The 16,018-nt window shown below is 38.5% G+C and overlaps 1 protein-coding gene across 1 annotated transcript; it reads left to right on the plus strand.

Moving 5' to 3' along the window:
* The first annotated feature begins 15,359 nt into the window (after window positions 1–15,359).
* LOC110923608 lies at window positions 15,360–15,812 on the plus strand. Its single transcript, XM_022167674.1, has one exon. It carries the CDS (start codon window positions 15,360–15,362, stop codon window positions 15,810–15,812), a length of 453 nt encoding a protein of 150 aa, XP_022023366.1.
* The last annotated feature ends 206 nt before the right edge of the window (window positions 15,813–16,018 follow it).

A 16,018-nucleotide genomic window follows, 5' to 3' on the forward strand; every position in this document is an offset into this window, starting at 1 on the left:
TTAATAAAAGAGATTTTTATAACAGCAAATTTGAATCGCTAACAGACCAATTATCATCGTGCCATCAATAGAACCACCCGATATCAATTGTAATTTTTTATGTAGATGTCAAATGCTTTTAACTTAATATGAGATTCAAGGATGATCTGTCATTTGGATAATTAAATCTGTCTCTAAATAATAGTTCTTACTAATTTATTATATAAATATATTAAAAAAACACCTCACTTCAACGCAACAAATTGAACACTAGACAACTTTTAATCATTTAATATTTTATCCGTGTTCAAGTTTTGTACTAGAAAAATCATTTCATGTGTTTCTTGTTTGTCAAGAAGATGATTTGCACTCCTATCATATAATCCTCCAGTTGGCCAATTAAAGCAGATATTACAGATTTATTTATATAGTGTTTATTCTTTTAGAATAAATCCATAAAAAATCATATACATATTCATTTTTCATGAGAAAAAAAAACAACTCAGGTTTATCATATTAAGGTGCTTTAACTTACTTAAAAAATACACATAATAAATTAGACAAACAAATATTAATTACATTAGTTTTTCATAATATTAACCTTCTACTTTTTTTGTTAAATTACGAATTATTGTATGTAAAATATTACTTCAACACAAGGTATTAAGATAAGTTAGACAATTAACGAGTATAATGTTCAACTATGATAAAGACATGATTCAAGCCATCCGTAAATCATGAATAAGGGTTAGGCTATTCAGTGTGGGGGCGTGGAGAGAGTCGTGGGACTGTCAAGTGGGCAATGGAGAGACGTGGGCACTGCCCCCGTGGGGCCTGGCGCGTCAAGATCGTGGGCAGGGTCACGACTGTTATGGACCTCTCTTTCTCTCTTCAGTTAGGCTAATAGGTGTGGTGATTGCCTCCACTCTATAACCATCCTCTGATGTGACAGGCGTGGAGCGGGTCATTGGACTGCCAAATGGGAAGGGGAGGAACGTGGGCACCGGCCCCCACGGGCTTGGCGCATCAAGATTGTGGGCAAGGCCACGCCTGTCACGGGCCTCTCTTTCTCTATTCATTTACACATCATGTCACACCAAATAGCCTTATTTTTTTAATAGAGTAATGAAAGATGAGGTGATGTGAAGGATTATCAGTTCATCACCACACCCTCATAGGGTGGTGATGGAGAGGGTGGTGATGAGTGGAGGCCCATCACCACACCCGTTTTATAACGAAGTAGGAAGAGGCAAAATAAACTTGATGACTACATTAATCATGATTAAGTATATCTAATTTATAATTAAATAGACCAAAATAAAGATTAAAAAGAAGAAAAAGGATAAGGTTATTGCTTGTAATATTGAATCAAAAGATAATATACTTGAAGTAGCCAAGGATCCACATCTTCAAATTGGATGGCTTACTCCTTATTGTGTGCTTATCCATTTTGTCTCCTTATACCTCGTCTCAATCAAACATAATAATAATAATAAATAAATACATTATAAACATTAATTGTAATGTAATCAAATTCGTATTAATATATATGTATATACGCATATAGCGATGTACGACGTTATCTGTCACATGTGGTGAAGTGAACATAAGCACAACCAGATTGTTTCTATCACATAGGCTAATTAATAAAGGGGGTTGTTTTCGGTAGGATCGGTTTTGCAATTTAAAAGGGTTTGCGGCGCAGCCTGTTGTCTGTTTATCTACCACTATTATGTAATTTCCTACTTCTATAACGAATTTATAAAAAATATTAAAAAAACTGCTAATTCTTTTATAAGTATATTATATTTAATAATTATATACAATGTAGCCTAATAAGTAATAACACACTAAAAAATCTCAAAATATGTATGGTTCTATGTATTTGTTCTATCAACGTGACATTTAAACTAAACCACGCAAAAGTGAAATAATCATATTAGGTTTTTATCCATTAAAAATTATTTAAAAAACATAAAAAAAAATCTTATTTTGGATGTATAAATGATGGCTATTATTATTATCAAACTTCACTTTCAACATGATATTAAGATAAAACGTTAGCAAATTTGACAAGGAAGTATGCGAGTCCAAAAAAATTAAGATGAGAGCGAATACTTGGCACAATATATTACCTTCATATCGTTTTCAGTTAAGCCTCTCAACAAATACATTTACAAAAAAAATATATTTTCTTCTGTTTAACTTTAGGTTTAGGTAGTTAAAAGAAATTAATAAAATCTTATACATGCTTCTGAGCAGTGGCGGACCCAGAAATTATTTTCTGAGGGTGCGAACGAAGGGTTCAACCAAATTTTCAAAGGGTATAGTTGGAATTTTTACCTTGAAAATAAACTAAATTTTTTTTTTTTCAACGGGGCAGTCCACCCTTGCTTCCGAGTAAGGTTATATGGTGTGTATATATACTTCCCCTCCCCTATTACAAAAATTCAAAATACACGAAAACAAGAGTTCAAATTAGATTTATGAGTGACTTTTTTTGGTCAAGCATGTCTTCTTTTACGTTTTCATTTTCCCGTGTATAGTTAGTTCTTCATGTATCTTCTTTAATGTATTTCATCTATTTTATCTTTCTTGCACATATGTTTAATTGTCGATATTTATTTCTTCACTTGCTTTCTAAGTCCCATCCTATCAGTGGGATTTTTATTGAATATGAGTGATTGATATATTGATAGGTATTAATATATTATATTATATAACTTAAAATATTTTCAACAAATACATTTAGAAGTTGATGATGTAATGTGCAATAGTTTTTTTAGGTGGTTGGCCATTTTTGGCGGCCACCTTTTACTTTTGTTTTTTTTTTCCTCATGTCAAATTACAATTTTATCCTAAGTGTAAAATTACGATGTCATCCTCGATTCAAAATAAAATTTTGCTTTTGCCCCTTACTTAAATTTACGATTTTACCCCTAGTTAAAAAACACAGTTTTGTCCTCAGTTTAAAACAAAATTATGGTTTTGCACTTAGCTAGAGTCCTGCCAAATTACGATTTCGTTCCCAGATTAAAATTACAATTTTGCCCCTAGCTAAAAATTACGATTTTGCCCGCAGCTAAAATATTACAATTTTGACCCATTTCAAAATTAAAAAAAATGGTTTTGTCCTCAGTTCAAAATATTATTTTACTTCCATTTTAAAATTACGATTTTACCTCCGCTAAAAATTCCAATCTTGCCATCGTTTTTTTTCTTTGGCAAAACCATGGTAGTGTTTTATTTTACTTTGTTGACTTAATTTTGTTTTTATTCATGTCAAACAGCTGCCTAACACTCGCTAATTGGTCCTGACAAATTATTGTTTTGCTCCCAACTCTAAATTACACGCTTGTTATCGTTTTAGTTAAATTTTTTTTATCATAACTATGGTACTGTTTTTCTTTAATTGGTTAACTTGATGTATATTTTTTGATATCGTGTTATGGCTAGCATGTATAAATAACCGACATAAAGGCGTACATGTTATTAACCTAAGAAATACTCGGTTTAGCGCCCCGCAACACGGGCGTCGCATAACTCTAGCCGCCTAACACTGGCTCATTAGTCCTGAAAAATTACAGTTTTGCCCTGAGCCCAAAATTACGGTCTTATCATCGTTTTTTCATAGCAAAATCATAGTAGTTTTTTTTTAATTCATTGAGAATTATTCGACCATTGCCCCGCAACACGGGCGGGGCATCTACTAGTTAAACTACAAACCCATCAAACAAACAATATTTAATTGTCGTGAACTCACATGTTATCCACTTACCCGTCATATTTATTTGAAGTTTATCCAGTCTCTCAAGAAGAAATTTAATAATGTTTTTAAGTTCATATTCAAAGTGTGACTATTCCTTTGAAGTATTTTTTCAATGTTTACATTTTACATTTTATTGTTTGTTACGAAACTAGGAGTTAGAGGGTCATATACGTTTAGCATGCCACGCAAAGGCTTGAGCCCTCAAAAAGTAAGGATTTCCAATTGTTTATATTTTTATATATATTATATATATGCGTAGTTAGTCTAAATAAATAAACAAAACTAAAGACATAATTGCATAAACAAGTAAAACATCTAGACTCAAAACTTGAAGAATTAATGGCCCGGATGTCTTTTATCTTAAACACCATCGTCTACCTTCAACGTATCTTCCGCTCATATTAAACAATTTTATAGTAATGTTTTCCGTTTTTTGAAATTAGATTGTTAAGAGATATGGTCGTGAACCCTCTATGGGTCCGGGCGAAACCCACATCTAAGCCAAAAAACAACCAACTGACTCTGACAAGTCACCCATGACTGCCACCCGCCACATGGTGATATGCTAGCACGGAGGAGATAAACAGTACACAATGAAAGCGACGCGTAGCCAATTACAGCCTGCGAATCGCTATGCCAGGTGATCTCCACCAGCGGTTAGCGCAAAGGGGATTGGAGGTACAGGTGACAATGACGTGTGGCCAGTCACAAACCGCAGATTCATATCCTTCTAAACCTCTACCAACGGTTGAAAAAAAAGAGACAACAAGGACATCTTGAAAACGACGTATGGCCAATTAGAGCCCGCATATGTGATCTCACCTCTACGGACACTAATTTTTATAGCATAGGAGACCAAGTGGATATTCTTGGTAGCGACGTCTCGTGCAATCCTCTTCCATCCTTCCAGTTATAATTTCCACACTCCATCAAGGTGGAATTATTCCATGCTCTCTACTCTGACTCTCACTTACACTTATACTCTCTAAGGAACAATACTGATTTTCACGCTGGAGGATGGTTACGAGAAGAACCCACATCTCTCCTTCTGGCAACGAGTTTCACGGTGTTGTTAGTTTTGCAAATTCATTCATGGTTTAGAGCTTGTGAAGATCATATTACTCCCCACCTAGTTGAGTATTCGCCTAATCCTCTCTCGGATTAGACTTTTGTTTCTTTAGATGCACAATTCCAAACAAGTGTAGCTGAGTAGCAAAAGTTAGAGAGCGTGTCGTTCTAAAAAAATAGTTTAATGTTCAAAAGTTTGATGGACTTTCATGAAGTAAGTGAAAATATGATTTTAATACATAAAACCTACTAATAAACTAACATGGCCAAATTTTTCTCATCTATAATTCATGTTACATCTACATTACCTGTCTTGAAAAGTAATTATCAAATCTTTATTGAACTTCATATGGGAACTACTTGCATTACTTTTACATTATAGTGACTACTTGCATTACTTTCACATTACACTACCCAAATGAAGGGCACCAATCTTAGGCAGCCAGGACTTTGGAAATAAGGGGTGATAGAGTAATGGACCATATTGATGTGGAAATGAGGGGTAAAGGGGTTGTACTTGCTTTTGTATGTTCATGTCATTTGGACCCTTACGTTTTTCTTCATCAAACATTCCAAAATTTAGGGTGACCACTTTTTTCTTCTAGCTTTTTCTTAATTAATTGTACGGACAAAATTAGAATTATAAAAGTATTAGACTATTTTTAAAACTAGTGTTAGATACTACTCATAAAGTTGTTGAATTGGGTATAAATTCAATCATTCAATCTCAATCTTACTGAAGTTTCATCGTTGCTAAGATTTTACACTAAGTAAAAACTTTTATCATATACTAATAACGATTTTACCTGATAATAAATCTAAGACAAATCGCATAAAATGCATTTAACTTTTATCATATATCATACGAATTTGCAATACATGCATATTAAGTTCTGTTCTCAAATTTAGAGTTGTATCCGATTGAATTATTTGAAAAAACCACTGAAATAATTTGATCTAAAAAGGATCACGCGCCTCTCTGATTATACGTTGATTTCTAAAATCCCTGACAATGAATTCAAAATACAAGTGTGACACACCACATATAACGTCTTAAGGCAATCCAAGTGATGTGGAATGCCACGTGGCACGCGAATTGTCACGTAAGTTATATGATATACAGGGGCAGATATACCTTAGAACAAGGGTAACCTCCGTTATCAATTAACGCTCCGGCGGTGTTGTATTTTATTTAAATGATGTTTTTTCGATTTTTCTGCCCTCGTAGATTTTTTTTTAAAATGTTGACTCTTTAATTATTTTCTAAATCCATCACATTGATATGTATGTATTATCCATGTATATAAAGAGATATATATGAGTTATGAAATACACAAACATTTAACATCATTATGCATTATAATTTCTTTTTTCAATTTCTTTCAAATAATATTATAAAAAATAATCTTATCGTTCAACTAAGACAATTTAGAATGTCACAACTGAGCAGAACCCGCAACAATCCTGATTTCGCACCTCGTTTCTCTCACTTAGCGCTTGCCAAATTTCGGGACGAAATTTCTTTCAAGTTGGGGATGATGTGACAACCCGAACATTCAGGTTGGTATTATGTAATCACTCGCGGAACCATTCATACCGTTCATGCATTTCTTGGCCGTTTGGGCCTCTCCTCCCCTCGGCCCACATAGTGTGACACAAAACCCGTATACGTTTCAATGATGAATAATTAACAACATATTATGGTATGATAATCGGCCCAACACATTAATTAACAACATATTAGCCATATTATTGCATGATAATCGGCCCAACATAGGTATATTATTGTTTGATGATCAACACCTTCATGATTTCATTATTTAGCATCTTATTGGTTTGTTTAGAGAATGTGACCGGCCCAACTTTGAAATCCTTATAGGTTAGGAACATACGAATTATATTCCAAATCAAATTACGTTTAGTTTAAAACGATAACTAACCCTACCTTCCCCAAGAATACGTACGGCAGTAGATATCCCTCCCCCTCTCGTGACCATCTCCTTTATCGACAATTCTGCAATCGGTATGTTCTTTCCATGATGTGATTTATATTAGTTGGTTATCTTAATCATGCGCGATCTATGAATAAAAGTTGTATGTCGATATGATCCAAGGGATTTATATTTTCATGTTGTGTGTCGATATGATCCAAGGGATGGTTGTAAGTTGTATTAATTCTAGACATGTATGATTATACTTGTATGTCGGCCATCATGTCACCTAACAAACAAACAGAACATAATTAATTGATGCAGACCTCATTAATTAACATCAGAAAACATGTGATACATTACCTTTAAATTTGATTTATGATGTGATAGGGTTTTGAGGTGTTAATCGGTTAGAGGACCAAGCAAGGGTCCAATAGGGGGTGGGTTGGTGTATTGTAATAAAAGAGAATGATGGTAGAATTAAGTCAAAAAGGGGCAACTAGAAAAAGGGCGGCCATGTGGGAATTGTGGTTTTCGATGCAATCATATGAGGTTAGGAAATCATGTGAGATGCCATGTTAGTCAAACCCACCAACTTGTATCGGTCCAATAGAATTAAAGCGATTGAATATTAGTATGTGTGTGATGTATGTGGCGGCTACCATATTTGATCATGTGATTCCTTTATGTGCTTGATTGATTGGTTATAAGGGGCGGCTTGGTTATTCCTAATATTGATGAAAAGGAACTGTGCATGTTATTATCATTTATCACTGATAGATATGAAAGATAATTAGGATTTTTAAAAAGTGTAATATGGGCCGGGGGAAAAGGTAACTGGGCTGTGAGCTCGGCTAGAGCTACACAGGCCGCGGATTGATCAGTTGGGCTGAGCCTGTGGGCCGCTGTGAAGTGAGGCTTTGGCCGAACTAGAATTGGTAATGTGGGCTGCAAATAATTGATCGGATTTAATTGGGTTGTGCTGGGCCGAACAGGTTATTTAGTGGGTTACCACATAACAAACACTTTGGTAAATAATAGGATGTATGGATTGGATGTTAACCGGATGGACTTGGGCCATCCGGATCGGTTGTATAGTGTAAGGATAGACCGGTTAGGGTTGATAATCGGATTGGGAATTGCTTTTTAATTCGAACTTTGTAACTTGATTGAGCTATGCAATACTGTGTGCTATCGGACTAACTGTACGCGTAATCATTGATCTTGCCTGAATTGTGGTTTTACTGTTATACGTGCCATACGTGACAACCATTGATGTGATCTATGTGAAAACGAACGGTAAAACTAACCACTATCAAATACTCATCTAGGTCGTGAGTATTGAACGTATTTAACAAGTAATTTGTCTAACCGAGCAAATCTAAGGTGAGTTCACTGCACTTTTCTCAAGCATGCGTCCCAGTGGTTTGGGACAACTGGTAAACATTTGGAAGGGAAAACATTGGGTAAATAACTTAATCGGTTTTGTTATTGCCTGGAGGGCAATGGGGGTGATTAGTTGATAGCGCTATTAGGTGGGAAACCTCACACCGGGCCGTAAGGACGGGCGTGAACTAATTATCTGGGTATGGCTATGGTTGTTAGAGGCACACTCCTCGGATACATATGGGCACTCTCCCTAGGGTATCTAACGAAGGCAACATAGCAATCGGTCGTTAAGGGGTAACCACTCCCCGGATACACATGGGCACACTCCCTAGGGTATCTAACATGAGCAACATCGTAACACAACATTGAATCGCATTAACATATATCTGGTAACACAACACGTTAACGAAACCTTGAACTCACCAGCGTAGTCTGACACACTTGTTTACATGCTTGTAGGTAATTATTGAAGGAGCTTGGGAGCTTGCCGTCTGATGCTGCTGGAGTGGTTATGGTCATGATAAACATTTACATTGATTTGGTTTCGATACATTTATACATTTAAACTTTTATGCTTCCGCTCAGTACACTGGTTTTGGTTTGATTTTCAAACGATACATTTCTTTCAATTGGGTATTTCAATACATTATAACTTGTGTTTGATATGGTTGGTGGCTCTTTGTTGGATCGTTGCACTTCCAATAGGGATATGCCCTAGGTGGTTATTTGGGGGTGTGACAGTTTGGTATCAGAGCCACTGGTTATAGAGAACTCGGTTTTAAAAATGTTTTCATAAAACCAGACTATAACCGAATTGATCCAAACGATGACCATGACACTCAGCTCCAGACTGCAAGGTTCGTTTCTCATCTACTAATGCATAGTATATCTAGTGTACACATATGTATAACATTACACGTGAATTCACACTTGGCACAGCAGCATGAGCCCTTATATTACCAACCCTTGTTATGTGATCTGTTAGTGTGACACTATCCATTGATTATTGTAATTCTTAACCCTGTGATACCTTACGTTTGCTGTTTGGATGAGGGGAACCTTTTAGCGCGAGTTAAAAGGCACTGAGATAAGCATGCAAATTGCCTTATTATTATGGGTGCACACATAATAATAATGTGGGGTGCATGTGAGTCCCAGTGAGGTTTAACGAGTGTGAGAGGGGTTCCGCTCTGTTAATTGACGTTATGTTAGAACACAACAGTCCATGGGAGTCATAGCAGTGATTGTCTCCTACTCGAACATGATCTTTTCACTCCTTTCTGAATCCTTACAAATCTCGATGCTATCAAGTATTATCTGAACACACATCTGAACGCCTAGCGAAACGTGTAGAATGTTAGGTGCTTGAACGAACGTCCTTGAGCTGGTCTATACCTTTCTCGCTTCTCTTCGTTTGCTGGGACTCTATGTATTGACGTCTTAGACTCCGAAGTGTGATCACTTCGGCAACACTCTCGCAGCATACCGTGTATTACTCAGTCGACTTACTAGATCGATAGACAAAAGGGTGAGCGTAGTATTTTACCGACCTCAGTATTTGGACAACCCTGATTACCGGCAACGAACACCAGCGAATTGGCTTCAAACGGATCATTCACCCTAGTTAGCGACTTATGGGAGTCAACTCTTACAAACCAAACGGGACATACACGATGACAATGGACTGTAGAAAGGAATGGATAACTGCCAGTGCAACGAGCGGCGCCTTAGGACGCGGCACGGAATGTGTTATGATGGACCATGTTGGTGAAAGATCGTAGGGCTCTGTTTCGAGCAACAATAGTAGAGGCAACAGTCACGGCAACATCAAGGCACTCGTAATCGTAGTCTATAGTAGGGAAATGAAGGTGCCTACGGCATGGATCGCCCATTGTTAAATCAAGAAGACAACAACCAAGGGAACGACAGAAGTACTAGAAATCCTCGTAACAATAGCAACAACATTGGAAATGATGCTCGTGGAGGGGCATTTAGGATTGGCGTGAGCGACGCCAGGAATACAACAGCATGGTGGCCTGCACGTTCTTGATAACGAATCGACTGACGGCAAGTCAATTGAAACCTTATATGTTCGTTGGGATGCAAACTTGATCTCGTGGGTCAACTGTTCGACATTGACCTACTTCCCAATACTCTTGTAAGTTTTGACATGGTCGTTGACATGGACTTGGTTATCTATGTATCAAGCAGCAAATTCTCTGCAAAAAGAAAATCGTGCGTTCCCTCTCCCCAGTGGGGAATCCTTATCAGTTTAAGATCATCATGGTGGTGCCATTGTTGGCATTGTCATCGTCCTTGCAGCTTTTGAAACCCAACCCTACAACACGCGGAGCATCGCTTCTATCCGAGGGTACCAATGATCGCTAGATGGAACTTCCGAACGAACACGGGATTAGGAGAACTATACCCACGCATCCCTGTAGACGAACCTTATCACTTTCACTTGTCATCGCCGCTAGAAGTGAAGCAGTCACAGTTACACGCGTTTGTCGTTTTGCAACACTAACCTTTACCCACCAAACTCTGTTTTGGACAAATGATACACTCGCGCGACCGCAATGTGACGAACCTCCCTGTTGTGCCATGCCGCCATGCACCACTACTGGAAATTACTTCTTGACAACAAATTTGCTGGCCAAATCCTTCGGATGTTTAATGGACCCCTGTTTCGCTCGAATCTTTGTACGAACCTCATTAATCCCCTGTTTCATTGATTGGCAACTGATATAACAAAACGCTAGCACCATACCATGATTTCCATCGAAATTTTCGGGACGAAAATTCTTTCAAGTTGGGGATGATGTCACAACTGAGCAGAACCCGCAACAATCCTGATTTCGCACCTCGTTTCTCTCACTTAGCGCTTGCCAAATTTCGGGACGAAATTTCTTTCAAGTTGGGGATGATGTGACAACCCGAACATTCAGGTTGGTATTATGTAATCACTCGCGGAACCATTCATACCGTTCATGCATTTCTTGGCCGTTTGGGCCTCTCCTCCCCTCGGCCCACATAGTGTGACACAAAACCCGTATACGTTTCAATGATGAATAATTAACAACATATTATGGTATGATAATCGGCCCAACACATTAATTAACAACATATTAGCCATATTATTGCATGATAATCGGCCCAACATAGGTATATTATTGTTTGATGATCAACACCTTCATGATTTCATTATTTAGCATCTTATTGGTTTGTTTAGAGAATGTGACCGGCCCAACTTTGAAATCCTTATAGGTTAGGAACATACGAATTATATTCCAAATCAAATTACGTTTAGTTTAAAACGATAACTAACCCTACCTTCCCCAAGAATACGTACGGCAGTAGATATCCCTCCCCCTCTCGTGACCATCTCCTTTATCGACAATTCTGCAATCGGTATGTTCTTTCCATGATGTGATTTATATTAGTTGGTTATCTTAATCATGCGCGATCTATGAATAAAAGTTGTATGTCGATATGATCCAAGGGATTTATATTTTCATGTTGTGTGTCGATATGATCCAAGGGATGGTTGTAAGTTGTATTAATTCTAGACATGTATGATTATACTTGTATGTCGGCCATCATGTCACCTAACAAACAAACAGAACATAATTAATTGATGCAGACCTCATTAATTAACATCAGAAAACATGTGATACATTACCTTTAAATTTGATTTATGATGTGATAGGGTTTTGAGGTGTTAATCGGTTAGAGGACCAAGCAAGGGTCCAATAGGGGGTGGGTTGGTGTATTGTAATAAAAGAGAATGATGGTAGAATTAAGTCAAAAAGGGGCAACTAGAAAAAGGGCGGCCATGTGGGAATTGTGGTTTTCGATGCAATCATATGAGGTTAGGAAATCATGTGAGATGCCATGTTAGTCAAACCCACCAACTTGTATCGGTCCAATAGAATTAAAGCGATTGAATATTAGTATGTGTGTGATGTATGTGGCGGCTACCATATTTGATCATGTGATTCCTTTATGTGCTTGATTGATTGGTTATAAGGGGCGGCTTGGTTATTCCTAATATTGATGAAAAGGAACTGTGCATGTTATTATCATTTATCACTGATAGATATGAAAGATAATTAGGATTTTTAAAAAGTGTAATATGGGCCGGGGGAAAAGGTAACTGGGCTGTGAGCTCGGCTAGAGCTACACAGGCCGCGGATTGATCAGTTGGGCTGAGCCTGTGGGCCGCTGTGAAGTGAGGCTTTGGCCGAACTAGAATTGGTAATGTGGGCTGCAAATAATTGATCGGATTTAATTGGGTTGTGCTGGGCCGAACAGGTTATTTAGTGGGTTACCACATAACAAACACTTTGGTAAATAATAGGATGTATGGATTGGATGTTAACCGGATGGACTTGGGCCATCCGGATCGGTTGTATAGTGTAAGGATAGACCTGTTAGGGTTGATAATCGGATTGGGAATTGCTTTTTAATTCGAACTTTGTAACTTGATTGAGCTATGCAATACTGTGTGCTATCGGACTAACTGTACGCGTAATCATTGATCTTGCCTGAATTGTGGTTTTACTGTTATACGTGCCATACGTGACAACCATTGATGTGATCTATGTGAAAACGAACGGTAAAACTAACCACTATCAAATACTCATCTAGGTCGTGAGTATTGAACGTATTTAACAAGTAATTTGTCTAACCGAGCAAATCTAAGGTGAGTTCACTGCACTTTTCTCAAGCATGCGTCCCAGTGGTTTGGGACAACTGGTAAACATTTGGAAGGGAAAACATTGGGTAAATAACTTAATCGGTTTTGTTATTGCCTGGAGGGCAATGGGGGTGATTAGTTGATAGCGCTATTAGGTGGGAAACCTCACACCGGGCCGTAAGGACGGGCGTGAACTAATTATCTGGGTATGGCTATGGTTGTTAGAGGCACACTCCTCGGATACATATGGGCACTCTCCCTAGGGTATCTAACGAAGGCAACATAGCAATCGGTCGTTAAGGGGTAACCACTCCCCGGATACACATGGGCACACTCCCTAGGGTATCTAACATGAGCAACATCGTAACACAACATTGAATCGCATTAACATATATCTGGTAACACAACACGTTAACGAAACCTTGAACTCACCAGCGTAGTCTGACACACTTGTTTACATGCTTGTAGGTAATTATTGAAGGAGCTTGGGAGCTTGCCGTCTGATGCTGCTGGAGTGGTTATGGTCATGATAAACATTTACATTGATTTGGTTTCGATACATTTATACATTTAAACTTTTATGCTTCCGCTCAGTACACTGGTTTTGGTTTGATTTTCAAACGATACATTTCTTTCAATTGGGTATTTCAATACATTATAACTTGTGTTTGATATGGTTGGTGGCTCTTTGTTGGATCGTTGCACTTCCAATAGGGATATGCCCTAGGTGGTTATTTGGGGGTGTGACATAGAATCTAATAAAAATATCAACATGGTTCACACAACATTCCATCGGTTTGATTTGTGTATTTATAGTTGTGGATCCAAAAAAAAATTTACCAGTACTTTTATTAGAATATATATGTGATGAATCAGGTCACTCGGCTCCTCAACATCGTTGAGGATGGAGGATTGAGTAATAGATGACTTTTTTTTTTTTGGAACTGCGGAATTTTATAAACAAAACGGCACAACTAGCAAGGCTCTAGCCGGCCATTAAAAACAATTACAAGAAAAGAAGTGGGTTTTGAAGCCACTCGGTCCAACTAATTTTACAAATTTGGCATTCTATTCGAATACCATCTATACGAAAAATGAAGAACATCATCAAATAGCAAGCTATTGTCGTTCCTCTTGTTCAAGTTAACCACGTCATTCCGAAGTCTCCAAATAGACCACCATGTAACAAATATAATCGAACCAACTGCCTCTTTCTTTGCCCGTGTCCAGGAGGAGCTTTCGAGCCACTCCAAGAGATGAATCGGCTAAAGCGTATCCGGTAAATGAATTTGAAGCCACCCTGCTATTAAAGGCCACACGCGCGAGACTACTTCACAATCTTGAGTAAGGTGAATAGAGGATTCGGAAGATCTTTCGCACAAAGGACACAAGCTCGACGGGAGATCAACTCCTTTATCAACCAAGTTGACACGCATTGGGAGTCTATCCAAACATAAACGCCAAGCACAAATGTTAACCTTCCTTGGAACCTGTTTAAACCAAACTGTAGCCTTGTCCGACACCGGGAGAGTACGGTCCTCGATACCCCGACGAACAGACTTAACTGAGAATTCAGCCACCCCAAAACACGACCATCGCCAAAAATCTTGCCCATCCGAGAGTTGCACGTGGCTTATCCGACAATTTAATTCAGCCACCTGCTCCGATTCTCGACCCCCTCTAATGTTTCTAGACCAGGCCCAAGATTGACCACCTAACCGAGCCTTCACCATGCATCCTTTTTCTGATTCCAATGCATAGAGCCGAGGATATGCATCAGCAAGAGTCACATTGTTTTCTAACCAACTATCCAACCAAAATAAGGTATTGTCCCCATTTACCACTTTTCTAGACGAAGAAAAAGGAACCATACCAGAGTTATGTAAACTTGAAAAAAGACCCTTCATTCGGTTCCACACCCCATTCCCCACACACGTGTCGGCTTGTTTAAACACACCGACATTAGCTCCATGAATAGAGGAAATTACTTTGGCCCAAATACTTTGTCTTTCTGTAGCATACTTCCATCTCCACTTCATTACCAACGCCTTATTAAGGGCTTCAAGTGACCCAATACCAATACCTCCAAAACGTTTGGACGCCATTACTCGACTCCACGCCACCCAATGAATATGATGTTCCCCTTCTTTGAAACCCTAAAAAAAATTCGCTCTAATCCGCTCCAGAGACTTGATTACCCCCTTAGGAACAACAAATAAAGACATATAATAAGAACCAATGGCACCTGATACCGACTGAGAAAGTAACGACCTCGCCCCAATAGACATCAGCCCTGTTTTCCATAAAGTAAATGATAGATATACCTTATGTAAATATAGATAAGATTATGTAATTAGTTCTTCCCTAATTTATGGGATTGTATTTTGTATATATATTGAGGTGTCAATCAATGAGAATAATTCAATTGAGCCATAATATTCTTCATGGTATCAGAGCCTAACCCTAACCCTACTTTCTTTTTCTCTCCCATTGCCATCCGCCCCCTTCCTCTTCTCGGCCGGCCATGGCATCCCCTCCCATTCACCCCGCTGTCATAGTAAACAACATCAAAAACTCTATACCCTTGATCCTTGATAGTCAAACCGAACATTATAACACTTGGGCCGAACTCTTTGTCCTCCACTGCAAAGCATATGAGGTCTTCGACCACTTACAGCCCCGTGAGGACGCGGCATCCTCCTCCACAACCAAAGAAGCAGCCGACAAAGACAAAGAAAAAGCTCCGACCGTCAAACCCAACTATCTTGAGTCATGGGAACGGATCGATTCCATTGTTCTACAATGGATCTACGGTACCATCTCTCAAGATCTCATGCACACCATCATGACCACCAACACTACCGCTTATGACGCATGGTGCCGTCTCAAGAACCTCTTCCTCGACAACCAAGCTGCTCGCACCATTACTATACATACAAGTTCTTCAACTCTCGGCTCGAAAACTTCTCCAGCATGACCGAGTATTGTCAACATATGAAGCTTCTTCACGATCAACTTATCAGTCTTGGTTCCACCATATCCGAGAATCAGCTCGTTCTTCAGATCCTCACCGGACTTACAGATCAATACGAGAGCATCTCCCTAATTTTGCAGCAAACCCAACCGCTCCCGGACTTCTACAACACGCGCTCCCGTCTATGCCAACTTGAAGAATGGAAGACC

The sequence above is a fragment of the Helianthus annuus genome, chromosome 17 (assembly GCF_002127325.2).
Source record: "Helianthus annuus cultivar XRQ/B chromosome 17, HanXRQr2.0-SUNRISE, whole genome shotgun sequence".
NCBI classification, from domain to species: Eukaryota; Viridiplantae; Streptophyta; class Magnoliopsida; order Asterales; family Asteraceae; genus Helianthus; species Helianthus annuus.

Excerpts from the sequence above, each read along its gene's own strand:
- LOC110923608 (XM_022167674.1), top strand. The coding sequence starts at position 15,360 with ATGGCATCCCCTCCCATTCACCCCGCTGTCATAGTAAACAACATCAAA.